General features: G+C 58.0%; 1 protein-coding gene across 12 annotated transcripts in view; it reads right to left on the bottom strand.

The window, feature by feature from the left end:
- Positions 1-25,782, bottom strand: part of ELN (elastin) — a 32,824-nt gene extending 7,042 nt beyond the window's left edge. For 2 of the 12 annotated variants that reach the window (XM_069571046.1, XM_069571043.1), the window contains exons 1-26: positions 25,302-25,743; positions 19,149-19,199; positions 18,051-18,080; positions 17,489-17,521; positions 14,071-14,106; positions 13,282-13,377; positions 12,976-13,038; positions 12,832-12,894; positions 12,090-12,137; positions 11,030-11,101; positions 10,777-10,806; positions 10,210-10,281; positions 9,334-9,375; positions 8,862-8,921; positions 8,542-8,592; positions 7,011-7,106; positions 6,866-6,925; positions 6,137-6,313; positions 5,078-5,131; positions 4,424-4,504; positions 4,145-4,183; positions 3,640-3,744; positions 2,854-2,910; positions 1,120-1,251; positions 978-1,028; positions 365-469 (exon numbers count right to left, since the gene is read on the bottom strand). In XM_069571046.1, the coding sequence (XP_069427147.1) occupies positions 365-469; positions 978-1,028; positions 1,120-1,251; positions 2,854-2,910; positions 3,640-3,744; positions 4,145-4,183; positions 4,424-4,504; positions 5,078-5,131; positions 6,137-6,313; positions 6,866-6,925; positions 7,011-7,106; positions 8,542-8,592; positions 8,862-8,921; positions 9,334-9,375; positions 10,210-10,281; positions 10,777-10,806; positions 11,030-11,101; positions 12,090-12,137; positions 12,832-12,894; positions 12,976-13,038; positions 13,282-13,377; positions 14,071-14,106; positions 17,489-17,521; positions 18,051-18,080; positions 19,149-19,199; positions 25,302-25,383 (1,786 nt within the window). In that variant the 5' untranslated portion in view covers positions 25,384-25,743. Of the gene's footprint in view, positions 1-364; positions 470-977; positions 1,029-1,119; positions 1,252-2,853; positions 2,911-3,639; positions 3,745-4,144; positions 4,187-4,423; positions 4,505-5,077; positions 5,132-6,136; positions 6,314-6,865; positions 6,926-7,010; positions 7,107-8,541; positions 8,593-8,861; positions 8,922-9,333; positions 9,376-10,209; positions 10,282-10,776; positions 10,807-11,029; positions 11,102-12,089; positions 12,138-12,831; positions 12,895-12,975; positions 13,039-13,281; positions 13,378-14,070; positions 14,107-17,488; positions 17,522-18,050; positions 18,081-19,148; positions 19,200-25,301 lie in introns of all 12 variants that reach the window. The other 10 variants (XM_069571054.1, XM_069571048.1, XM_069571052.1 and 7 more) reach the window with 6 other exon arrangements.
- Positions 25,783-26,437: the final 655 nt, after the last annotated feature.

A 26,437-nucleotide genomic window follows, 5' to 3' on the forward strand; every position in this document is an offset into this window, starting at 1 on the left:
GCTCTTCGAGGACCAGCACGGTCTGCCCGAGGCTGGTGTAACTAGGAGATGAAGAACTAGAGTTCCTCATGGCCTTCTTGCCCCTGCACACTGCTGAAGGGGAGCTAGGTGGGCCCAACCACTTCCACTGACCCCAGGGACCCCCACCCTCCTTCCTTGGGTTGGTGGGCTTCCTTTCAGCTTGGAGCCCTTCACCTGGCCTGCCCCCTACCTCTTACCCCAGTTGTCTCAGACGGCTCAGGAGGATCTAACAGCATTTATCATATGCCTCGCTGCGAGGATGCTGGAGGACGTGCTGGGGAGAGAGCCCTGCCTCCTTTGGGCTCGGGCGGCATTGCTGTTCAGCCCCCAGAAGGCCCCTTACCTGCCCCTGCCCCAAGTCCAGGAACTCCGGCCCCGACTCCAAGGCCGGGAACACCAACACCCACTCCAAGGCCAGGAACGCCAGCGGGAAGGCCAGCGGCAGCCCCTGCGGGAGATGGAGGAGTGGGGTGACGGCGGCAGACAGGAAACAGGCCCTTTTGGGGATGTCCTGCCCAGGAAGCTGAGTCAGGGCCCAGGAAAAGGGGCCCAGTCTCATGCGGGGGCCTTGTCCCTTTCATCTGCCCTCTCTACCACCAGTTTTCCTAAAACTCACACTGACCACCAAGTCCAGCCCCTCCCCAGACCGCCATGCAGGGCCACACATGCTGGACACCGCTGCCCTTTCCAGCCTCACCTTCTGCCCCTCCCTCCTGGATGAACTCATTTGATTCCCCTAACAAGCCTCCCTGGCAGGTGCCCTCGGTACCACACAGGGACATCAGAGGTCACTCGGCTGGTGTGGGGTCTCCCTTATGCTAAATCTGTTTCTAATGCCCATGTCTGTGGCCTGAGGGGCCTCAGGAGGCTGAAGGGCAGGTCTGAGAGGTTGGGTGTCCACCGACCCAGCTCAGGCTGGGGTCACACCAGACCGAGAAGGCAGGCGGAACACTCACGGAACTGGGCTTTGGCGGCGGCCTTAGCAGCGGACTTAGCTGCAGCTGGGGCTGCAGGAGAGGAAGAGGATGAGGTTTAAGGATGGCACCCCTGGAGGAGTCAGAGGACCCTCACTCAGGCCCACTTATTCATACAGCTTACCTATGACACCACCGGGGCCAAGGCCGATGCCAGGAGCCACGCCAACGCCGGGAGCCACGCCGACACCGGGAACTACACCGACGCCAGGAGCCACACCGACGCCGGGAGCCACGCCGACGCCAGGGCCTAATCCTGTGAAAGAGAGCAGAGCCAATCCTTAACCAAGTCCTGACCAAGGACAGAAGCTGACGGAAAGAGCAGCTGGCTGGGGGGTCAGGAACCCTGGATCCTTGTTCCAGCTGGGCACAGACTTGCTGTGTGACCTTGGGCAAGTTACTTTCTCTTGATGGGCCTCAGCTTCTTCATCCCTAATAAGAGGTCTGTGCAAGATCAGGAGCTCAGCTTTCAGAGTTCCAGGGACCCCTTTGATACAGGCAGACTCACGTAGCAACCAAACGACTGCAACAACATGTAGTGAAGGGAGTTTGGCAAGACAGGCAGGCCCGGCTTCAAAGCTCAGCTCAGCCACCATTTAGCTACATGAGTATGGGCAAGATACTTAAGCTCCTGGAGACTCAGTTTCCACATCTGCGAAATGGGTGCAACAGAACCACTCTCATAAGGCTGGTGTAAGGATTACCTCAGCAAATGCTGAAAGTGAAAGCGTTAGTAGCTCAGTCATGCCTGACTCTTTGTGACCCCATGGACTGTACCCCACCAGCCTCCTCTGTCCATGGGATTTCCCAGGCAAGAAAACAGGAGGGAGATTCCTGGCCCAGAGACGGAACGCATATTGCAGTCAGATTCTTTACTGTCTGAGCCACCAGGGAAGGCCTCAGCAAATAATAGTTTTACAAACATGAGTTGCCATATCTGAGTTTAGGAATCACTGGTGGCTCAGTGGTAGAGAAGCTGTCTGTCAAGGCAGGTGATGTGGGTTCGATCCTTGGGTTGGGAAGATCCCCCGGAGAAGGAAATGGCAACCCACTCCAGTATTCTTGCCTGGGAAATCCCATGGACGGAGGAGCCTGGGGGGCTACAGTCCATGGGGTCACAAAGAATCGGGCACGACTCAGCAATTAAACAGACTTGAGGTTAAGATTTCTCTGGCATGCAGCTGGGCTCTAAAGTGAGCTGTTTCGCTGTGCCATATTCAGGAGGGTGTGGGAGCCTGGGGCTGCCAGGGTGGCCCTCGGCTGAAGCAGGAGATGCAGAGCCCAGTCAGGGAGTGAGAGCACCGCTGTCGCTCAGGGTGGGTGGGAGCTCAGAGAAGCCCAGCGCCTGTTCCAGAAACAGGGCAAGGCCCCAGCTGGACCAGAAGGCAGCAAGGGCTTTGGGAAGGGTGGGGGTGGGTGCTGGAGGGCTCTCCGGCATCTCTTCTCTTTTTGTCTTCCTGCTTAGAAACTTCGCCCCCATCCCTCAAAGTGCTTGGATGGGCCAAGACCTGTGAGGAAGGCCCAGGCCCAGAAGGTGACAGCTGGGAGAGGTCACATTGGAGAGGGGTGCTCTCAGACTCCAAAGCAGAGATAGGAGAGAGCAGCGCTCTGGGATCAGGCTCGGAGGCAGAATTGGCAGGGGGCTTCCCAGGTGGCTCAGTGGTAAAGAATCCATCTGCCAATGCAGGAGATGCAGGTTCCACCCCTGGGTAGGGAAGGTCCCCTGGAGAAGGAAATGGCAACCCACTCTGGTATTCTTGCCTAGGAAAATCCCATGACAGAGGAGCCTGGCGGGCCACAGGCGTGGGTCCGCAAAGAACTGGACACGAATGAGGGACGAAACAACAACAACTCTTACCAAACTGGGCGGCTTTGGCGGCTGCTTTGGCGGCTGCAGCTGCTGGAGCCCCGACCCCTGGAAAGGCGAAGATTAAGGATGGGGAGCGGTCCCCAGCACCCCACCCCTCTCTCTTCCATCCCCCATGGTAGAAAGACTTCACACAGTCCATATCTCGGGAACTGCCCCCTCTCTCAGGCCCGCACTGAGATGGCCCGCCAGCCGCTCTGGGCATGTCCTCTCCCTGAGAAGCAGCTCTGACTCTGTGGCTATTGGAGGAAACGGCTTATTTCTTGGGGGAGGAATGCAAAAGGGGAATTCGCCCCCCACCCCCCGCCCCGGCCCAGAAAGAAGAAGAAATGCAGAAGAGAACTCTTCTGGTGGGAAAAAAAACCCACAAACTGACAAGAAGGGTTGTAAGTTAATCTCATTTCCTCCCTTTGGAGAAAGAGTGCCGGATAAACAGAGACTAACACAGGCCCTCCCACCCGATCAGAAAGCAGAAAGGCCCAGTGGGGCGGGGGATGAATGAGGTCTCCCCAAACCCCAGCCAAGCAGAGTTCTGCTGCCTCTCAGGCTGACATCCTGAGCATCCCTGAGGGCAGGGAGGAGAATTTCTGGGTTCACTCAGCGATCTGGAATCCTATGGAGACACTTCCCTTCAAAGTATGGGAAATCCCTTTTTCTCTACCCCTGTCTCTGGGCTCAGTCTTGCCATCTGTAAAATGGGACCCTTGATCTACATCACCTCCAGGGCCCCTTCCATGAGATAAACCAAACCCATGTCTGGGCTGGGACACAGCTCACCTGGCACCCCTCCAACACCTGGCACCCCTCCAACACCCGGCACGCCTGGTATTGCTCCTGGGGCACCTGGCACCAGCCCTCCCAGGGCTCCTACTCCCCCAGCACCTGGAAGGATGAAGAGCATGCAGCTTTGCCGTTGAAGCACCCCCCGGGGAGCCGAGGGTGGAGGTGGGGGCTGCATCATGGCCGAGTATCGTCCGGGCACCTTTAACTCACTGGTGTGGGATGGGGGATGATGAGCCAGGTACCAATGACCCCAGTAGTGGGCAATTGAAAAGGGCAGAAATGTTCACTGTGGCTTTGGAAAATGGGGCCGGGGCGTCTGACTTAACCCCGGCCTTTTCAGCCCCAGAGGCCAAGAGTGTGAGGTTGCTCTGATTTTTGAGCTTTGGCCCCCACAGGAGAGCCTGGCTGTGGAGGGGAGGGGGGAGGGCTTGGCCCTGGGGGGAGGAGTAGGGAGGAGGGGAGGCGGAGGGGGCAGGGAACGCAGGGCTGGGGCACTTACCGATTTTGGCTGCCTTGGCGGCGGCAGCTGCCTGAGCTGCTGCTATGGGGAATCGAGAAAGAGATTCAGAAACCTTGCTGGATCTCAGCTGGGCTGTGCCCTTGGCTGTGCACCAAGGGCACGGGAGGCCCGCCCTGCGCTCTCCCCCACGTCCTGCCTGAGTTCCCAGAGCTCAGTCTACCCTCCCCAGCCTCCATCCCTTTCCCTGTCCCCACCCCTGCCACCACCACCTGCCTTCATGGAACTAAGTCTCATGGGAAAGGCCAGCTCCTGGAATACCTGCGTCTCCGAAGCCAGGAAAGCCCCCAGGGCCAACCCCGAATGTGGGAATGCCTCCAACTCCCACTCCGCCTCTGGCCCCTGAGGAGGGAAGAGAATCGAGTGGTAAAGGGTCTAGTGGGAGAGGCTGGGGCGGGCTCTGGGGGATGCTGGGATGGGGAGAGCATGCGAGCCTCTCTGCAAGTCTGGTCCATGAAGGACAGGAAGCCATGAGATGCCTGAGCCCCACCAGCTTCCTCCCTCCTGACCCCCCCTGGTGTGTCCCCAGCCCCTCTCTCCTCTGAGCAGCTGGGGAAGGGTCTCTTTGTTGGTGATGGGCAGACTGTGGAGTCTTATCCCCCGCCAGGCTGGGGCTCTCCTCTGAGAGGGTCCTGGCCAGGACAGGGAGGTCAGGGACACTGTCTCCACTGGGAATGACATACTGGGACTCCACTATCACTCAGGCCCTCGGGCTTGTGGTGGGAGACACCTGGGGGACACATCGTCCTGGGGCCCAACGGGTCCAAGTCCCAGCTCTGCCAGTGACTTGCTGTGTGCCCCGGGGCAAGTCACTCCCCTTCTCTGGGCTGTACAATGGGGAGTAGAAGCTGAGGGTCCCGGAGTCCAAGTAAAGGCCAGAGCAGGGCGGGGCGGAGCTGCCCGCTCGGCACTCACCGAATTTGGCTGCTTTGGCCGCTGCTTTAGCAGCTGCGGCTGGTGACACGGCCCCTGGAGAGACCAAGAGAAACACCAATGCTCAGGGGAGAGTGGAGCGGACACTCGGGATATGTAGATGTATATCCCTCTGACTTTCAGTCCATCTTCTTTCTATCTATTGAGCCAACACAGGGTTGTCCATCCATTTACCCACTCGTATCTCCACTTACCCATCTGTCCATCTGTCTACCCAGCCACTCATTCATCCACCCACTGACCTTCCCAAATGTCTGTCCATTTGTCTATCTTTTGATCTCAATCTACCCGCTCAACCACTCATCTCTCCAGCCACCCACACATGCATTTATCCATCCATTTATGCATCAGCCTGCCTATCTATCCTCTCATCTAAATGTGTAAACAACTATCTATTTTGTATTTGCCTTCTACCTACCCATTCATCTGCTCATCCACCATCCATCCATTCATCCATCATTCTAACCACTTATATTGTCCCTACCTGCCTATCCATCTCTCTTTTCATCTACCCATTTATCTTGCCATCCACCATTTTACCCATCTTATTTATCTATCCATGTAAGCACCCATCTTTTTATCTCTCCACTCATCCACCCATCATCCATTCCCTCATCCATCAATTTGCCTACTCATCCACCTGGCTGTTCACCTACCTCCCCAGCTGCCCATTTGCCCATCCATCCATCCATCCATCTCCCCAGACATTTATCCATCCTTCCACTTACCCACCCATCTATCCACCATTTACTGAACACATATTCTGTGAAGGGCTGGGAGCACAGAGATGAAAAAGACATGGAGCATACTGACAACCAGAAAGTAAATTGGAGAAGATGAGAGGCTGGCAGTAGTTAATTATAGCCCAAGAAGGAGAAGATGACCAAGGGTATGGAGAGAAGAGGATAGAAGGGTGATGTGTTAAGGAGAATCAGAAAGTCTTGGCAGTAATTTCTAACATCTCTCTTGCACACACAAACATACGTGCGCACACATAGCCAAGCTCAGCTGGTCCACCTATGATATCCGAGCATACAATACCTGGAACTCCGACACCAGGGATCCCAACACCAGGAACTCCAACACCTGGGACTCCGACACCTGGAACCCCAACACCAGGGACCCCGACACCTGGAACCCCAACACCAGGGACCCCGACACCAGGTACTCCAGCTCCTGGGACGCCAACTACTCCTGGGCCAAAGACTCCAGCAGCGCCTGTGGATGGAAGGATTGCTGTTCTGGCCTGGACCCTGTGGGAACCTCAGGGGGGCCTTCGGGAGCATGACTTTGGGGAGCTTCAGGAGCTGCGGGTCCTGTGTGCAGGATACTAGCTGCGGGGGCATTGCCTCTGTGTGGATCCAAGTCACCCGAGAGAAGGGGAGGGAACTGAGGGAACCCCGACAGAGCTCTAGGGGTTTGGATCTGTGGCTGGGAAGAGCAAGGTCTAAGTCTAAAGCAGATTCAGAATGCTCTACTGGGCCCAGGCAGTTGGTACAGCAGCTGTGAGTGGCCCAGGGGGTAAAGTGGGAGGAGTCAGCAGGGTCCCTGCCCACATTGCTGGGCCAGTCAGTGGAGAGCAGTGGACAGAGCCTCCCGGACAGGGGCAGGGAGGCATGACCATGATGCTTGAGGGGTTGAGGGGGAAACAGTGCCCCAGCTTGACAAAGACAAAGTCCCTCCAGCCTTATAGGCCTGGAGCCTTCCAAGGTGCATCCTGAGGCCGGGGCTGGCTGGAGCCCTGGCACTGCCCGTTCTGGGGACACTCACCGTATTTGGCTGCTTTAGCGGCGGCGGCAGCAGCAGCAGCAGCGTCTGGAGCCCCGGCCCCTGGAGAGAAAGCGGCAGAGGGTGAGGCCCTTTCCCTGTGACCTTCTCAAGGACACCCCTCACCGCCTGCTGGGATGGACCCTACCTGCAATGCCTCCAATGCCAGGAATTGCGCCGGGCGCGCCAGGGATGCCAGCACCACCAACACCAACGCCAGGGAGAACTCCGGCTCCTCCAGCACCTGTTTGGAGCGGGGACAGTGAAGATGTGGCTCCCAGGGGCCCCTCCTGAAGCCAGGCAGGAAGGCTGCTTGGACGCTGGTGTTTTCACCGCTGCAATCTCCTCTGGGAATGAGGCCCAGGCATCTCCGGCCGGGACTGCTTGGGAAGAGGCCCCCACCCCACTGTTCCTTGACTCACCCCTAAAGTGTCCATTTCAACAGCCTCATTAAGGGACTCGTATGTTTTCAGACAAATCCCATTCTAATCACTGCCACATACTGAGAAACCACAAGCGGCCGCTCCCCGGGCCAGAGGGGCCCCTGCAAGAATGTTCAAGACTTCCTCTCTCTGTTCCGAACACGCGGCCAAGTTTGTAATCCAAGCACCCGGCTGCCTGGCTCTCGCAGCCCCTCGCCGCCCCGCTCTCTTGCTCTCACATTCCAGCCATCCCCTCCAGCCTTGGGGGCCTGGAAGAGGACCTCTGTGGGGCAGGCCTCCAACTCACTGCTTCCCTCCACATGCTCGCCCCCTTGGGCTAGTGGGCAGGCATCTTCCATCCCATCATGGCTGCAAGAAGGGGATCCCTTGGGACTGGGGCTGAAGGCGAAGACTTCACCCCCATGATCTAACTCTGAACTGGGGAATCGCCAGGGGCCCACTCGGCCCGTGCATGGCCCGAGGGAAGGCCATGCCGCGTCGACTAGCCAAGGGATCGTGGGCTTGAGGCGCTAGTTAAAAGTTTTATAGTATATATGAAGTTGGTACTCAACTATTAGACTGTTCAAACGCTCATGGGTGTGCCACCTAAAATGATCATCCTAACCACTGCTGTGCCCGCTCTCGCTGCTTGCTCCTTTCTATTTTAACCGCCCAGCAAACTCTCTACCTATATTCTAAGGCTGTGAATCATATCATTTTCTCTGAGAACCATTCCTGATTCTCTCCACATAGAGGCCACGTCTCCCTCTTCCTGAGCCCCACGACAGTGCCGAAATTCTTCAGCAGAGCCCTTATCTGTTCCCGGTTTCTGAAACGGGGGGCGGGACGGAGGAGGGAAGGATGGAGGGATGGATGAATGATGGATGGAGGGGTGGGTGGATGGGTGGATGGAGAGATGAATGGGTGGATAGATGGACAGAGGGAGGGGCGGATTCATGGCTGGATGGAGGGAGGAAGGGACCGAGGAGGGAGGGATGGGTGAATGGATGGGTGGAGGGGTGGGTGGATGGATGGAGGGATGGAGGATTGGAGGGTGGAGCGGATGCACAGGTGGAAGGAAGAATGAACGGGGGGAGGGAGGTAGGAACAGGTGGTGTTGAAACAGCCAGATAAACAGGGGCGTGGCGAGGAGGGGCCACCTTGGTTAGTTAATAGGATAACTAGGCTCTCAGTGGTAATAGCATGGTGAGGCTGGAGGGCTGGCAGCCAGCAGGCAGGGGCTCCAGGGGTACTTACCAAGCTTCGCTGCTGCTTTAGCCGCTGCTGCTGCAGCCTGGGGGCCAACCCCTGGGGGAAGAGGAAGGGGAGAGACTGGAAAGTGTGCCCCAGCATTTCCGGAGCCCATCTCTTCCAGGCCCAAGAAAACCAACTGGTTCATATCTGGGTGTGGATGTGGGGCATATAGCAAGCAGAGGCTGGGAGAGCTGCCCCAGCTTCCTGCCTTGCCCCACAAGGGACCTTCTTTAGACTCAGACCAGGGTCTGGATATAGGGTGGGCTGGCTGGGTTTCTGGAGCCTGAGTTATTTGGCTGGTGGAGGGGTGAGGCTCTCCTTACCTGTCCCCGTTGGATACCCAGCCTTGCCTGCGGCACCAGCCACTCCTCCAGGCCCATAGCCTGTGACAGGAGAGGCTCAGTGGGCATCCATGCGATCTCATGGTGGCTGCCCCCTCCCCTGCCCTTCAAGGACCAGGCCACCCAGAGCCTCCACCTGTCACCCCCAGCCAGAGTTAAATACAAACATGTGTGGAATGGTTATTCCCATTTTACAGACGAAGAGACTGAGGTTCCGAGAAGAAAACCTGTTTTCTCAAGGCCTGGTGATAAGCGTGAGGGCCAGGATTGAGAACCAGGCTGTCCTGAGTCCCAGTTCCATGCCCCCCTCCTTAGGGGGCTCCCATTTTGAGACTGCACGCCCACCCTACCCCCCAGTTGGTATTCTCCTAGCCCTGGACTGGGGCCACAGCTCCCTGGCCGGAACCCTGCGGCTGGAAGGAGCCAGAAGCCCGCCAGTCTGAGAGGGCCTTACCATAGGGCAGTTTCCCAGTGCTGTAAGGCAGTCCATAGCCACCTGGGGAGATGGAGCGTGGGCTCAGTGGCTGCCCCCGGCGGCCCCACGCCTCACCGGGTCCCCGCTACCTGGGCAGACAGACCTAGTCCCCACACGCACTGAGGCCTGAGGCCTCCTTCCGTCCACCAGGGTCCTGAGCTGCTTCCAGAGGCTCTCAGGAGAGCCAAGGCCTTGGAGGAGGAGTGGGGAGAGGACGCCCGGCTCTAGGGCGCAAAGGGACGGCCATTCCTCTACCCGCCATGGCCCCCAAGTCTGAGGTCTTCCTTACTCTCTTCCCCAGCAAGAAATGGCTCATCATCGTGTGAGCTGGACAGGTGGAGTGGGCTGACATCAGAGGTTTCTTTCCAGTGAATGGTGTTTCTTACCATCAACACATATGGCTTCCCATCGGGGCTACGGGTCTCTGCGTGTGTATGTGGACACGGATGTCTATGTGTGTATGGGAGGCCAGCACCTGCAAGATGTTGGTCTCTCCCCGCTTTCTTTCTTTTTTTAAAAAAAATTTCTTTCTTTATTTGGTTTTGCAGCATCTCAGTTGAGGCATGGGGGGTTTTTAGCCGCAGCGTGCAGGCTCTAGTTCCCTGACCGGGGCTCGAACCCAACCTTCTCCCTGCACTGGGAGTGTGGAGTCTCAGCCACTGGACCCATGAGGGAAGTTTGTTCCTCCCTGCTTTCTTTTGCTGTTGACCAGAAGTGGGCAAAATTACCCAGGTTTCCTGACTACCCTCTCCAGCCACCCCAAGATACAGGTGGGCAAACAAGTCCCCTCTCAAGCTGACCTCCCAGCAGGGAGGCCCAGTGAATGGAGTCTCTTGAATCCTCTGCCTGCCTTACCTGGCAGCTTGGGTGCCTTGATGGGGTATCCCAGCGGGACTCCAGGCTGCTGCCCTCCGAAAGGTCCAACTCCTGAGGGAACAAGGAGAGCAAGACAATCAGGCTCCAGCCACACGGGGCCAGGAGCCCCTGTGATGCCTCCAGCCTCCAGCTCCACTCTCTCCTCAGACTAGAATGAGCTCCCATGGCATCGGAATCCAGAAAGAGACTGAGGGCCTTCCTGCCTCTTTATGTCATCAGTCAGCTGAGCAACGCCCAGCAATGGGCCGCTTCCTCCAGGAAGCTGCAGGATGCTCCCCTTCCTGTGGCTTGGGCTATACTCGGAGCCTGCAGCCCTCTCACCATTTGGCACAGGCCGCTGCATTTTCTGGGCTCCTCTAGGCTGCCAGACAGGGGTTTGGGGCAGGGGAAACAGGCCTGTGACAGACACCACTTTGTGCCGAAGCCGGTCCAAGGCCTGGAGCAGTGGGAGTGCTCAGCTCCTCCCAGGGCAGGAGTCCCTGCCTGGCTGGCCACCCATGGGCCTGCCCACCCTCCCTGGCGTGGAGGGACCCAGCCTTGCCTTACCTGGGATTCCAGCAAAAGCTCCGCCCCCACCTGCAATGACAAGGAGCCATCACTGTGGCTTGGCCACCACGGGCCCAGGGCACCCCAGCTCCAGTGAGGGGAGTGCTGGCCCAAGCCGTGGCCAGTTCTGCCCAGACCTCCCAGCTCATCACAAACACATTGGGGATTTCTCACCACCCATCTGGGCCAGCTGAGCCCAAGTTCCCTGCCCCGCTCAACCCAGGACTGAGGGTAACCAGAGAGTCCCACATACCTGGGGCCTTGGGCTTGACTCCTGCTCCAGTGGGAACCCCGGGGAGTACCCCTATACCCGGGAACCGAGCTCCTGAGAGGACAAAGAGGAGGCTGGCGATGAGGGTGGGGAAGGTCCAACCTGGAAGGGCCAGCCTGGCACCGCACCCACCCTCCATGACACAGCTGGCCTCCTTCGATGTCAGCTACTGGTGTGGCTCATGGGGTGGGTGGAAGGCCCCTCTGGTGGTGACTTCTCTGCCCTGTCTGCCCCAAGGTCAGAAGTTTTAATCCTATTTCCTAGCCCTTCTGTTGGCCTGTCTTTTAAACTGGAGTTAATTTCCCATTGCCCTGCCCAGCCTCATCAGAGAAGGCAGACAGACAAGGAAACAGGCTGCAGGTCGGGGAGGGCTGTGCCCTCGGCAGGGGGAGGGGCTCTCGCTGGATGCGATTCACACCCAAACACGAAGCCGGCATCTGCTCTGGCTGGGAGGTCTCCAGCGTTCCGTGCTGCCACTTCTCCTTTCTCCCCCACCGGGGCTGGGCCACCATGGCAGGGAGGGGCCGGGGGGGCCGAGGGGACCCTCTGTCAGCCAATCCCACCCAGCCAGCCTGAGTCTGGGGTTTTGGGGGAATTCAGGAGGTCACATGTTGCATAGGGTAGCCAGGCCATGGCGGGGAAAGGAGGTTGAGAGGGCAGCTCCAAGGGCAGCTCCAAGGGTCTCCTGCAGGGCGGATGTGCTGGGCGGGCCCCCCTGGTGACTCATGGCGTTTGAGAAACAGCTGGCCACCCCGGGGACTCGGTCTATCCCTGGAGACCCACCGCAGACTGTGATGTTGGTCTGGGTCTGGGTCTAGGCTTGGGGTTCTGGGGGGGGCGGGGCTGGGAGGAGCTCTCTGGTCTTCCTAGGGGAAAGACAACCAGAGCTATCTTAGGTCTGTGGCCTGAGCTTTGATGCTTGGGGCAACAGTGCCCGCCAGGACTCCGGCGGCCACTGTTTGGGGGAGCTGGGGGCCCCCCGGGAGGATGTGAGGGGCTGCTCTCCTCAAGTTAGGGTTCCCCTTTTCCTCTTTGCTCTCACCTGTGCCTGGGAGCACTCCACCTGGGTATACACCTGGGAGCCCCACACCTACGGCCAAAAGAAAACCGTGTGAGCAGCAGTCTTGCCTCCAGGAGCCTCTACTGGCCCCGCCCTCTACAGCAGCCCCAAGGCTCCCGAGCTAGCCCCCCAGGATCGCCCCTGGGGGAGAGCCGGGGACATGTGTGTGGCGTCTGCAGGCCCCCCTCCCACGAGTTCCGGGAGTCATCTGCAGATCCTTCCGTGCGTGGATTTGTCCTGTCTCCTGGAGCCTGTTTACACGGCCGGCCCAGCCCACCTCGGGGCTAACAGCTTCCAGATGTTCCCTCCCCGCTGTGCAGACTCAGGCTGTCTTCCGTTGAACCTGAAGTCACTTCCTTGAGGGCTTGGTGTGGAGGGACGGGCACCGGATGGGGCTTCACCCCAGCCCTGTCGGGACTGGGCGGGCCCTGATGCACTGACTCCCTGCTCTGCGCCTCAGCGTCCCCATCGGTCACCCGAATGCCTGCCACAGAGCCTGTCTCTCACGTCTGCTCCAAGGTCCTGGAGGAAGGGCCTGGAAGGATAGCTGGAGTCCCTCACCCCTGTCTGGGACCTGGGATCACGCTCTGGGCCTGCCTCTGCCCCTTGACCCCTGCCCCGCTGCAGCCAGGCCCTGACCTTCCTGCCCTGGGGTGAGGGAGTTTGGGAGCTCTGGCCTCTCCCTGACCTCTGCCCTCCAGTCCCAGAGACTCCGTCCACTGACCTGGCACTTTCCCAGGCTTCGCTCCAACCCCAACTCCGGCTCCGAGCTGAGGCACCACCGCACCTGGAGGGGAAGGGGCCACATCAGAGGGGCTCCCCTCCTCCCACGACCTCCCCCCAGGCCACCCAGGTCTCGCCTCCATACCTGTAGACACTCCTAAGCCACCAACACCACCTATGCCGCCGACACCGCCGAGACCAGCAGCACCTGCAGAGGCGGAGGCGAGTCACACCAGGAGCCGCGAAAGGCAGGAGGCCGCTGGACTGAGGTCTAGCCTTGCCTATGCCTCACTTTGAGACTCGGACCTAGCTGGTTGCCTCCCATCACCCCCAGGAGACTGGAGCTGAGGATCGTGTTCACCGCTTCCCCAGCCCAGGAAAGGTTCTTTGCAAGGTGGAGAGCCCACAGAGGCCAGAGGGCTTATGGCACGTCCCAAAGGGTAATACTCACCGGCCTTGGCAGCAGCTTTATAGGCTGCAGCAGCGCCAGCCGGGCCACCGGGCACCAGAGCCCCTGGGAAGGCACCTGCGGGAAAAGCCCCGAGCCCTGCAGAGAGGAGGATGGGTGAGGTCCTTCCCCAAGCCCAGCCCAGCCCTGGCCCGCCCCGTCCAGGAGGTACATCTGAGGCTCTTCTGCTCTGTGCGAAGATGTGACTGTTGCTCCCAGAACTGGGTTCAAAGTCAGAGATGCAGTATGGCCCAGGATGCTCCGCTCAGCCTGACAAGCTACAGGGATCTTTTGGGGTCAGACTTCCACACCTCCCTCCTTCAGGAAGCCTTCCTGAAGCCCCGCTGAGTCGGGTGACTTCTTTGGGCTCCTGGGGCTGCTTCCTTCTAGCTCTTCTTGCGTGCTGCCTGCTAAGTTGCTGCAGTTGTGTCCGACTCTTTGGGACCCCATGGACTGTAGCTCACTGTAGCTCCTCTGTCCACGGGGTTCTCCAGGCAAGAATCCTGGAGTGGGTTGCCATGCCCTTCTCCAGGGGAATCTTCCCGACCCAGGAATCTAACCTGCCTCTCATTATGTCTCCTGCATTGGCAGGCGGGTTCTTCACTGCCAGGGCCACCTCGTCAGTGTAATAGCGCCAAGACCCAGCTGTCATTCCCGGGGCCCCAGGCAGGTGGTCTTAGCATTACCCCCTACACCAGTGCCCAGGACAGGCCTGGTCTGCACCCTTGTACCCCTGACTGCTTGTACCCCCGATGGCCCAGAGGGGCATCTTGCCTGGATGTTAACACTAACCTGCCCCAAGGCCAGCGCCAGCGAGCCCTCCGACACCTGTAGGGAAAAGAACACAGAGCTAGGTGAGGGGAGGCTGGTGTAGGTCATCGTTCTTGGGCCCAGGATGGGAAGGGACTCACGAAACCCGGCAATGCTGGGATCTGTGTGTGGTCACTCAGGTCTCTAAGCTGGACTCAAGTTTTCGGTACTTGGCGGCCAATCCTGGTAAGATAGTCACCACTGTTTAGTAACCAACTGCTTTGTGTCATGTGGATGCCACTGTGTTGATCCCAACCAGACCTTTCAGTTTCCTTAGAAGTCCCGCCAGCTAAAGGGGGACCCAGAAGGGCTTTCTCTCAGGGCTGGAGCTGAGCAGAAGCTGCCAGCAAGGCCAGGCCAAGCCCTGCCCTGCTCCCACGTCAGCCCCACCCCAGGCCTTTCTTCGGCTTCCTTGCAGGAGTCCCCTGGCTCAGCCCACACCCTCTCCCTTGTATCTGGAGCCCTTTTTGTCATCCATCTAGCCTGCCCTGCAGTCTGGGAGCCTCCTTGCCTGCAGACAGATGCTAAAATGTTTATAAAAAGCCAAATGGGTCCCTCTGGCTCTCTCCTTCCCACATCTGGGCTCGATCTCTGCTGTTCTCCCTCCAGGAGACATTCCACGGCTTTGGCCAGGACCGATGGGCAATCAGGTTGGAGTTCACAACCGTGCCGGCTTTGCTTCCAATTATGTGAGAATCTCTCCCACAAGCGCCAGTCCTGGTCACCAGGGTCCCAAGCTCAGGGGCAGCCTCTCTGGGGACCGACCCCAAACAAGCAGGACAGCTGAGCCCCGGAGAGTTCACCTGCCTTTCTCTGGGTGTGGTCCCCTGGCCTCACTTCCTACTTATGTGAGCTGGCCCGTCTGAAAGCCAGCCAGGCCCTCTGTGAGATGGGCCTCTGCCTCCGGCCCATCTCCCTTCCGGGCAGGTGTGGTGTGGTCTGGCTGGGCCTGGGGTTTGCCTGGGTTCACTTCCCAGTGCTGCCGGCCCCGCCCCACCCCAACTCTGTCGGGGGTGTTTCTCTCCAGCCTGGCCTATTTCCTGAGGTCCAGCAGGGCAGCAGACACCCTCTGGCCTTTCCTGACCGCAGAGGGGCCAGGAGGAAAGGATGGGGACCGGCCAGGAAGCGAGAAGAGGCTGGGTGGGTGGGGTGGGGGCAGGTGGCTCTCTGCAGCCATCTGCCCTCTTCCCGTGCTCCCCCCAGGGGCGCCCTGCAGCCTGAGCAGAGTCCCACCCCTGCTCCCCTTCTTCCCATGGACTTCTCTGGCCCAAATGCCCCCAGGAGTCCAGCCCCTGAAAAGAGGGAGAGAGGGGTGAGGAGGAGAGGGGGGAGAGAATGGCCAAGGTTGGGAGCCTCAAGAGGCCTGGCTTATCCAACCGTCACTCTCCAGAGTCACTGAGCTCTGGATTTAAATCTTGCTGCCCCACCACTACTCGCTGCGTGAAACAGCAAGTCACTTGCCCTCAGTTTCCCCACGTACAAAAGGGCCGGCGTATCCCTAACCTTCCTGGGACCACAGGGCTTGTGAGCAGAGAGCATGTTGTGTCTGCAGCCTGTTGGGGTGACCACTGGATGTCCCCCCTGCTCTTTCCTGGGCTCTTTGGTGGGTGACTGGCCTTCAGCCGGTGCTGGGGGTGGGGGTGGTGCTGGGTCCCAGCTGCCTGGTCCCCCACTGAGAGCCCAGGCGGGGCCAGCCCACTGAGGCCCACGAGGAGCAGCTGCCAGGCCACCCACCCTCTGCTCGCCAAGGGATTAGTTGTTCCCAGGCATGACACTCGCTGCCTGTGCCCAGTTCCATCTCTCCTGGGCATGCCCTGTGTTGGGGGGCACTGTGGCCCAGTCCAGGCCTTTGGAGCCCAGAGTCCTAAGGCTGAAAGATAAGCTCTGGGAGGTCATGGAGTCCAGCCGCTTTTCATCAGTCGAGGTCCTGACTTTCCTCTCGGTCTACATCTTCACCCCAAGCTGGAAGTCCTTCTGGAAAGTCTACGCTCAATCTTTCGTTACTCAAAGCTTCACTTTATCAACTGCAACTGTGTGCACTTTTCTCAGTCTTCTCTCTGGTGTTTCATCACAACCGACCGTGTGTCCCCGGCTGCCAGGGGGATCAACCAGTCCCTCCTCTAGCTCCGCAGTCACGACTTCCTCCGTTTGGGTCTTTCCAGATACGTGCGATCCTAATTCCACCCTCTTGCTTATCTAGTCTTTCCTCTGTTCTCTCTCCACCATCAAAGACCCTTTTAAGATCACTCACTCCTCTGAGAAGATAGGAAACAGGTTCTGCTGGGATAAGCAGTGAATCCCAAAGGGCTCCCAGCCCTGCAGACTCCTACAGACCCCAGTAAACCCTTTGCCCAGGCCTCCTGCCCTCCTGTGTCTCTCTCTCTCTTGCCTGGCCCCAGCCCTAGCGTTTCACAACCCAGATGGGGCTGCAGGGAAGGGGAATCTGGGTCTTGTAGATTCATTTGCACTTGAATCATCGAACATTGGAGGTGGGGGTTGGATTTCGTAAGAGCTGTTGGACATGCAAACTGTCCTGGAGTCTCAGGCTTCAAAGCCAGGGAGACATGGAGCGGGGTAGGGGGGTGGGGGGATGGGGGGGGAAGGCTATATCTCATGTTGATCAGATCATAAATCCAGACGGAGGCACCCCTTCCTCCACCTGCTCCTTATCCACCAGGACTTCCCAGAGGAACGCACCCTCCCTCTTTCCTTGGAGCGGGGGTGGTGTGTTCTCTGGAGCTTAGTGGACCTAGCAGTGGATTGCAGCCCTGTGGGCCAGGAAACAGCCAAATACATCTTAACTGGAAAACTCCATGGTCAGAGCACAGCTGAAAGGGGCTTGGGGTCAGGGTGCAGCCTAGGGTTAGGTGCAGGGCTTTGATCTGGGGTCAAGGCTCAGCCTGGGGTCAGGATAAGGGCTCAGAATGGATCATCAGAGTCAAGGATAACCGAGATCTTGGCCTGGAGTAAGAGAGGGCTTCATTTGGGAGTCTGGGATCATTCAGGCAGAGGCCAGGTTCCAATTATCTGTGTCTGAGCCCAGAGTGACATTCACAGACTTGGTGGTCACTGGAACATCATTTCTGACTTTTGACCCCAGCACCAGGGCTGTTTTCTGGGATCTGGTGCAGAGGGGACTCTCGGGGGACACAGAGGCCTGGGCAGAGTCGGTGCTGGACACCCCATCTTCAGGGAGGACTGTAAGCTGCCTCTAGCCTCCTGACCTTGGAAGCCCTGGAGCTCGGTCCTAGCCTGGTCCTGGGAGGCGTAGACTAGAGGGGAGGGTCCGTCCACCACCTCACTCCCTCCTTCCATCCACAGGCCCGGTTTAGGGCTCTGTGGCCCCTTCCCTCCCCTGCCCCCTGGCCCTAGCTCAGTGCTCAGAGGCTGCAAGGCTTACCTGGCTTAGCTGGTTTCCCTCCAGGGCCCAGTGCTACCGAGGGAAGGAGGGAAGAGATAGTCGTTAATGGGGAGCCCCAGCCCACCTGTCCCACTACTATCCCCACAGGGCACTGTGGGGTCTCACTGTGGGGTCAAGAATGGTCCTCCTCTGTGTACAAGGAGCTGCTGGGAGCTCAGCACCCAGATGCTTGGGTGGGGGGCCCAGGTCCCGTCCTGACCTGGGGTTTCCCCCTCTCTCACTGTTTATCAGGCCTCTGAAGAGAGTGATAGTTCCCACTCAGCTGGATTTGCATGGATATTACTAAGGATCAAAAGAAATATGAAAGAAGGCAGGGCCCCCCAGGGAAAAGAGACTGGGGGCAAGAGCTTAGGGGGCAAGGGCTTAGGGGGCTAGGGGATCTAGATTTTAGAAAAGTCCCTCCTCACTAGACGCTCAGTCTGGGAAACGAGGGACCCCTTAATGCCTGGGTTTTCTGAGCTTTGAGGTCTAAGGATATGTGTGGATTAGGCTGAGACCCAGACCCCATCAGTGAGGAGTCAAGTTTGGTGTTTGAACTCACCTCCTCCTCCCAGACCTCCAAGACCAGCCCCTGTGTTGGCACGGTAGAGAGAGAGAGAGAGAGAGGGAAAACCATCAAAGTCCCTGCCAAGAAGCCATCCACTGACCCATGGTCAAATCCATCGCTGCCTAGCCACATGATCTTGGGCAAGCCTTGAGCTCTGTGAGCCTCTGTTTCCTCTTGTCTCATCTGGCCAAAGTTTCCTGCCTCTGTGTGTGCCTGGGAATGTGCTGGTGGCTTCTTTCACTTCCACATGAGTTCTGAATGCTCAAACCCTTTTATTCTTTTTTTTTTTTTTGGCCGTACTGTGCGGTATGAGGGGTCTCAGTCCCCTGGACCTGGAACCCGTGCCTCCTGTAGTGAAAGCGTGCTTTCTAAACCACTGGATCACCAGGGAAGTCCCTTAAACACTTTTTAAGTATTGAAAATATTACATGTGATTTTTCAATCTACATTAAAACATCATGCTTTTTTCCTCAATTAAAGGACGAGATTGCCTCCCCCTCTATCCACGCCCCACCCCCCCGCTCCCCGCCCCCCAGCCATGCCATTGAGCTAACATTCTGCCCTTTTTTTTTTTCTTCATCTGCACCTTGCTCTTGCTTTTATATTGTTTTTACTTGAAAATCACTTGACCATCAGAGAGCATATGCATACTTTTTAGTAGTTGCATAACCTTAGTTTACTTAATCACACCCTCCTGTCAAGCGGGTTTCTTGTTTTGCATTTTTGCTAGTAACATTCCTATGAACCTTGGGGCAGATGGCTTTTTTCTTTTCCTCTTCTTTTCAATTATTTCCTTTGAATGGATTCCCAAGAGTGGGGTTAATGGTTCGAAGAGTAAACAACACAGAGGATCAGTGAGGCGGCCACTTTCCTCCCGTTTTCCAGGCACTGAGTTTCATCTTTTAGAAAATTTATGCTCAGTAGTTGTAGAACAGCATCATGTAAACAGCTTTTTAATACAGGAGTGACTGATGAGTCCTCTGAGGCGGGCATGCCAATGTTTTTCCCTTTTGCAGTGTTCACATGTCTGCCTCTTGCAAATTTAATCAGCATCTGTCTTACCTGGGCACGTGCAAATTTCATGTACATTACCTGGGAAGAAGACGCCTCCAGGAACTCCACCAGGAACAGCTCCTGGGACCCCTGGAAGGAAGGAGGCAGAGTCCCCCATGAGCCAGAATGAATTAAAAGCTAATGATAAAAGATAGGGATGATGGCAACAATACTGTGTGTCTACAAAGTAACCAATATCACCCAAGCACCTTATATTTTCAAAGTATTTTCTCTTTCCTGCTCCTCAAAATGGCCCAGTAAGTTTGGAAGGGCAGGAATTATTAACTTCAATTTAACAGATGTGAAATCAGGCTCAGAGATGTTAAGACACAGGCTGGGGGTCACACAGCTGCAAATAGATGGAGGCTGGATTCAAAGCCAGGTCACTCCTCTGAGCAAATGGCTCACGCTGTGTTACCTGGAGAGGGTCTGGCCGAGGACTGGGTCTGAGCACCTTTGGCTGGGCCTCCACATCTCTCCAGCCTTGAGCGGCGTGGGCAGGACCCAGCGTTGTGGGAGAGCAGGCCCGGGCTGTGACAGCAAGCGCTAAGGAAACGCGGCTGCTGCCAGCCGAGGCCCAGCCATTCCCACACTGATAGGAAAGCATGAGGTCAGCGTCCTTAGCCGCTGGGCAGCAGAGCTTGGGTGGGGCTCTGGCTGTCTGACACAGAGCTGTCTAAGGAGGTGCGGGGGCCCAGAGGGGGACACCATGAATGAGCAAAGTGAATAGTTTCCTAAGGAAAAGCTAATTCACTGGCTGGGCCAAAGGGGCCGTCTGCCCAGCCCGGATCATGAGTTCAGTCCCCACGGACCTGTGAAGCTCTCACAGGGGAACACTGGGAGGCCGGGCCCCAGACCCAGCCTATGTGTAGTCATGGCAACAGACTATCCTGGTGCAGACCAGGCCTTGACTCCACCACCACTGAATGGCCCCTTGACAAGCCGCCTTGCCAGTGCCCCAGCCTGAGCCCCAGTACCACCCAGCTGAACATGGCTGAACGGACGGAGTTAGGGGAGCATGTCAGGCAGCTCCCCAGCATGCCCAGCAGACATCTGGCCTCTGTGGCCTGGCTGTGCTGCACAGCTGGGCCTGCTGGCCCCAGGGTCTGGTTAGCCTCAGCCATGGCCCAGGAGGGTGGAGGATGCCAAGCTGTCGTGGTCCCCCTGTGCCAAAGCCCCGGCGCAACCCGCCCCTCCACCCGAGCCTGAGCCCCTGAGCCCCTGAGCCAACCCTCCCCCCCCCCGCCCCCACCCCCTCTCCCCCACCCCCACCGCCCCAGATACTACGATCCAGGCTTGGAGTGTCTAAGTAATCTGCTCAGAGCCTTGAGGGGCTCAGAGCGGTGGCCCAGGAGGCTGGGCCTGCTGGGAATGGGCGCTTGGGCCCTGTCATCAACTGCCAAGCGCACACATGGTCCTTTGATGCCTTCTCTGGCTCCGGCTTCCAGCTCTGAGCACTGTCTCCTGTGCCTTTCTCTGCCTTGGCCTCTCTCCCTCCTCCCCTTCCTTCCCCTCCCCCTCCTCTCTCCTCACCCCTCCGCTCTCTGGCTCCAGAGTCGGGGTGAGGGGGCTGCAAGAACAATGTGGTGGGCGGAGGGAGCAAAGGGCTCAGGACAGACCCATCTGGTCTCTAATCCCGGCAGTGCCAACTTCTTACCATCTGTGTGACCTCAGGCAAGTCACTTAACCTCTGTGAACTTCAATTTCCTTTGTAGCAATGTGGGGCTAATAGCTTCTGCCTTGCCAGGTTGCTGCGTTGTCAAAGAGTTCCAGAGACCTGCCCTGGGCCTGGCGCTCCCTCAGTAATTGCTCCAAAATAAATAAATAAATTAATGACTGACACTTTGTTTCTACTTCACAGTACATGGCCTGGGGCCAGGGAGATAATAGGTGCTCAATAAAGGATGGGTGAATTTGGTGGAGGGGAGGCAAGGAAGTTGCCTGGAGGTCTGGTCTGACCTCTTCCATCCCCAACCAGGTTACTGGTCTCCCCACCTCAGGCTGGTCTGGTTGAACCCCCAGTTCCTCTCCTGGGCTTCTGTTCTCCCCCCAGCGCAGGGGCTGGGCCCGTCCTGGGATCGGCCAGCTCCCCTTTTGCTTTCGCTCTCCCCAGGGCCTACCCAGCTCTCCCCAGCTCTCTCTTCTCCCTGCTCTCCACCTCCATGACTCAGAGCCCAACAGTGTCTGCCAAACTCCATGCCTGAACCATGACAACCCACGAGCCAGAGGTTTCGATCCCCGTTTTGCACTGAGGAAACGGAGAAGCCTTAGTGGGCATAAAGGGCCCCCGCCGGGCCCCTCTCGAGGACAGGAGAGGTGAGGACAGAATAAGACTGGTGGTGATCAAAGGCCTTTGCAAAGGCAGCGGCCTCCTCTCCTGCCCTCATGCGAAGCGTCATCCTGCTTCCCACCTCCCGTCCTTGGCCTGAGCTGTTCCTCCTGCCAGGAATGCCCTTTCCTCTCTCCAAGTCCTACCCTTCCACCGAGACTGGGCTCAACTTCTCCCCCCTGCCGTCTCTGAGCCTGTGGTTCCCACTGCTCAGCTGGCCCAAAGCAGTTGGCCTGGAGCATACTTGTCTTGTTTTATGTGGGTTTGGCTTGTTTCACCAGCTAGCCCAGGGTGGAACTTGTCTCTTGCATCTTAGAATCATGGTCCTAGACTCTCAGGGATCATAACAGTCTTTTGGCCTGGGTTGAAATTCCTTTGCGAACATCTTGTGTTTCTGCTTGTACGCCTCCAGTGACAGGCAAATCACCACCTCCTGATGCTATCAGCTCTACCAACAGAGAGCTCTCCCTCCTATTGAGGTAGAATCTGCTCCTCTTTCCAGTTCTTCCCCCCAGAGCCCCAAAGACTGAGGCTCACCTCCCAGCCACAGAAGCCCCTCAAACATTTAATTTTCTTTCAAGATTTAACTCAAATGTCACCTCTGCCATGAAGCCTTCTTAGATTTCCTCTACACCACCCCCTCTCTCAGTCTCGTCAGCTTCCTCCGTTACTGTGTCTCTGTTTACACATAGGCTGCCTCCCCATTAGACAAAATGTGGCATGAGTGGCAAGAGAAAAATTAAACCTTATAAATGTGTATGAATTACAAAGGCTGATATTAGTTTACACTAGCAAATCCCCAATAAGAGAATACATGGTTTTTAAAATTCGCATTCCCGTAGTCCTCTTACTTGATGTATTACTTGAAATGTGACATTGCTGGAGTCACCCACTGGCCCTAGGAGATGTGCTGGGCAAGGATGCTCCTCCCTGTTTTACAGCCAGAGAAACCATCCATGAACCAGAGGGATGAAATTCCTGGCCAGGTACCCACAGCTGACCCCAGTCACACACAGGGCCTTCTGCCTGGGCCCTGGGCTCCGGGTTCAAAGAGCTGGGAGATGGCTGTTTGGGAGCAAGCAGAAGGCCAGCAGGCCTTGGCAGGGGACTTTGCCAATTCCAAGTCCAGGGGGGCCGGCCTGGGGAGCAGATAAGACCACATGAAGCTGTTTGTTGTTTGCATGGAGAAAGGCTGCCAAGGGCTTTTCAAAAACAATCCGCCCTTCAGTGACTGAGTCTGTCCCCTCCCTCCCCTCGGGTACGCCTGCCTTCCTGCCTTGGCCCCAGCAGACTCAGAGAGCAGCATCAACCCCTAAACTGGGGGTCCGAGGCCCTGGAGGCCCCTCAGAGTCACCTGGGCGGCTTTAACAAGACCTACACGTCTGGGTCCCTCCTCAGACCAAGTAAAGCAAGAATTTTGGGTGAGACCGCATGTCAGAATGGTTTCAACTTCCCCGTGTAATTCCAATAGGCTGGAAAAAAAAAAAAACCCTGTTTCAAAACCATCTTCAGTTCCCAAATCAGAAAAACAAAAATGAAAAACCACCCAAAGCTAAAATGATAAAATTTCTGGGGGTTTGGGGCAGCTGGTCCCAATTATAGCTGATTTAATTTCTCTCTCTCTCTTTAAATGGCAAGGGAGTCTGGGGCAAATGATCTTCAAAGCTACTTTTGACCCATCTTAAATGGGTCCAGACAACCCTTCCATCGCAGAGCCTTCCTGGGTTGTCCCTGTTTTGTCTCCATGGCAACATGGTTCTTTGGGACTAGGGGACCCATGAGGGTGACATCCTTCAGGACGGCCGGGCAGGTGTGAGTGTGTGTGTGCTTGTGCGAACCTGTGCATGTGGGAGGGGGCCCCTCCTTTGGGAGGCTCTGGGCACAAACCCCAGAAGACCGCATCAGTTCACACACCCCTTATTTGGACCCGGCTACTCTACCACCCGGGACAGAGCTGAGATTTATGTTTGCAAAAAAAGAACAGGGCCAGCAGAGCATTTAGCCCGGTCATTGAGGGTACATTCTTCTTAGGGCAGGCCCACCCTGGAGTACTCAGTCCCAGGCCTGCTCCTTCCCAAATGCCGCTTGGAACCTGGCCCCCACCTCCCTCATCCTTTAGCCCAGGGATGAGCTGGCTGGTACTCACCCCCTGGTGCTGCCTTAGCCTGCCTCAGCCTCAATCTCCCTGTTTGTGGAGCGTAGATAAAAATTCTCTACTCTTAGGGTTTCTGCGGGGGCTAGGTGTCATGCTCTAGCGAGGAGCCGTCTCTGGGAAGGCAGGTGTTCAGGGGCCAGACTCCGGGGAGGAGGTTCAGATGGGACCCGAGCTGCCATCTCAGGCCCGGGGACGGCTGCTGCCCTGGGATGGTCTCTCTGCCCCCCGCAGGGCCCCACCTGATGCTGCGCCAGCATCCCTCAGCTTTGTCCAGATTCGGGAGCTGACCTCTGTGCAGGAAGCCCCTGCTCCCAGCGGTCCTGCCCTGCTGGTCAATCTCACGGAAACAGCTGCTGCCCCTGCCCAGCTCCTGCTCCTGCCCTCCAGCCTGGCCCTGTTCCACCCAGTGGCTCCCCCCCCCATCCCGACACTGGACCCCACTGGTTCTCACGGCAAAGAGGACTCTCCTGGAAACCAGACCCCACCCAGGCTACCCCACCAAAGGTTCAGGAGCCTGCCTGCACCTCTCTCTCCCCACGGCCAGGAGCACCTCCGGGGGACGCTGGGGGACCACTCCCAGAGTCCCCCCCAAGGCGCGTAGCAACCCGGAGAGGGGCGTCCTCTGGGACCAGGGCAGGGAGCATGCCAGGCGGCCTGGGGGTGCCCCCAGGTTCACGCAGGCCCCCAGCACTCAGGGCTCTCCCTCTACCAGGAGACAGATACCTCCCCCAGCTTCCTTGTCCTCGCTGGTGTTCCATACCACACACACTTGCATGCACACACTCACACGCACGCACGTGCTCAGTGACAAACCACACCCAGTGACACCTGGACACCAGATCGCCTCTGGGGACACGCCTGTTGGGTGGCAGACTTTTGCACATGCTAACAGGCACTTTCGCATATCCTATAACACTCCTCCTTCCAACACACACACACACACACACACTCACACACAAACACACACACCTGTCCGGGGATGAACCTGTGAACATTCATCCCCTCCCAGAAGCCTCTTCCTTTATCTGATGACACGATCGGACATATACAGACCATGCACACCTGTGCAAGGGCATGTAACACACTCGTGCACACACTCACATTCACACACTTACACACATGCTCAGAAGTCCCAGCCTTTCTCATCAGGGACAGACCACAGCGGCAGCTTTCCAACCCGCAATCCTGCAATCAACTTAACCCTGACATCACCCGGAGCAGGTCCCGACTTCCCAGGGGACGAGGAACCTGCCGAGGTCAGAGAGCTCACTGCCGCAGAGCTGGCCTGCAGCCCAGGTCCCCTGTCCCTGGGGCACGTGTGCACAACCACTGGGTCCACAGGTGTGCCAACTGCCGGTGCTCACAGACCCAAAGGGACCTCGTCAGCCCTTCCCCAGTGTGCTCGGGACCCCCATCCTGAGAGAGCCCCCCAGGACAGAGCAAGGTTCATCCGCTCTGTGGGGGCAGCAGAAGCCGGCGCTGGTCTGGGACCATTCTGAGTCTCGGGGCAAACGTATGACAGGTTTCTGCTCTGCACGGCTGGCTCCCAGGAGGGGTGGTTCCGAGGGTCCAGTGGCTGAGGGGCTCCTGCCTGGGCCCCCTCTTGAGGGTGCTGGGAGGGCAGGGCGCCCTCTCATCGGTCGGTCCAGCCACCTGAGCGGGCGGCCCCAGGGCTGCGGGTCCTTCGGGGGAACAGGGTGAGGCCTACCTCCGGGCTGCGAGGGGTGAAGGATGCACAGCAGGAGCAGGAGGACTCCGGGCCGCCGAGCCGCAGCCGTCAGACCCGCCATCTCGGGGAGAAATGCCCCAGCCCGCTCTCTGCGCCTCGTTTTATCCCCAAAGCGTAATTGCTGCCTCGTCGGCTGCGAGGGAAGGAGGGAGGGAGAGAGGGCGGGCGGGAAGGCGGGAGAAGGGGGCGGCCTCGGGGAGGGGGCCACGGGGAGGGGGCAATTACGAAAGGCCGGCTTGCAAGCCTCCCAGGCTGGGTCTGACTGGACTGGACTGTGGGCTCTTTTTTTTTTTTCCCCTTAAAACACACACGCGCACATACACACGCGCGCACACACACACACACACACAGAGTTTCCCCCCATCTCTCTCTTGCTTTCCCTCTGCGGCTGTTCTTTCGCTGCTGGCCCTGTTCCCGCCAGAAAGTGCGAGGGGGGCCTCTGCCAGGACAGCCCTCGGGAGAGGAAGCAGGAGGGAGGGCCCTGCAGCCCGGCCAAAAATCCGGCCCCAGCCAAGGCCTGAGTGGCCAGGCCCCCGCCCCTCCGGCTGGGCCCCAGGCCCAGTGTGGGGACACAGGCCAGCTGTCCTGCGCCTCTGCCCCCCCACCTCGGCCCTCCAGACTCCCTCAACACTCCCAGACCCAGCCAGAGACAGGCCAAAGCTGGGGAGGGGGCTGTTGGTTGGACCTGGGGTCCAGGGTCCATCCAGGCCAGGGTCTGGAGAGGTCACGGGGCTGTGGGCAGAATGTCTGGGAAGGTGAGACCGTGTTGCTGCTGCCCCCGTGGGGCATCTGGGTGCAGGGAAGGGGCCCCTGATGCCCTGCAGGGCTCCATTCTCTGTGGGTTAAGGTCACAGCCTCCTGCCTGAGGCTGGGGAGTGGGTGATGGGTTGGTCTAGGATCCAGGTCTGCAGAGGCCAGGTGGCTGTGGGCAGAATGGCTTGGGGGTTGAGACCCTGTTGGTGTCATTCCCTGGGGCATCGGGGGGTCACATTGGAGACTGATATATTACAGGGGCTCCGTCTGTCACGGGTGAAGATATAGCCCCCTGCAGTTTATGCGGGCCACAGTGTCTGGTTAAGATCAGGCTGGATCCCCAGGTGCCCTACAGAGAACCA

Source organism: Ovis canadensis, chromosome 24 (genome assembly GCF_042477335.2).
Source record: "Ovis canadensis isolate MfBH-ARS-UI-01 breed Bighorn chromosome 24, ARS-UI_OviCan_v2, whole genome shotgun sequence".
Classification (NCBI taxonomy): domain Eukaryota; kingdom Metazoa; phylum Chordata; class Mammalia; order Artiodactyla; family Bovidae; genus Ovis; species Ovis canadensis.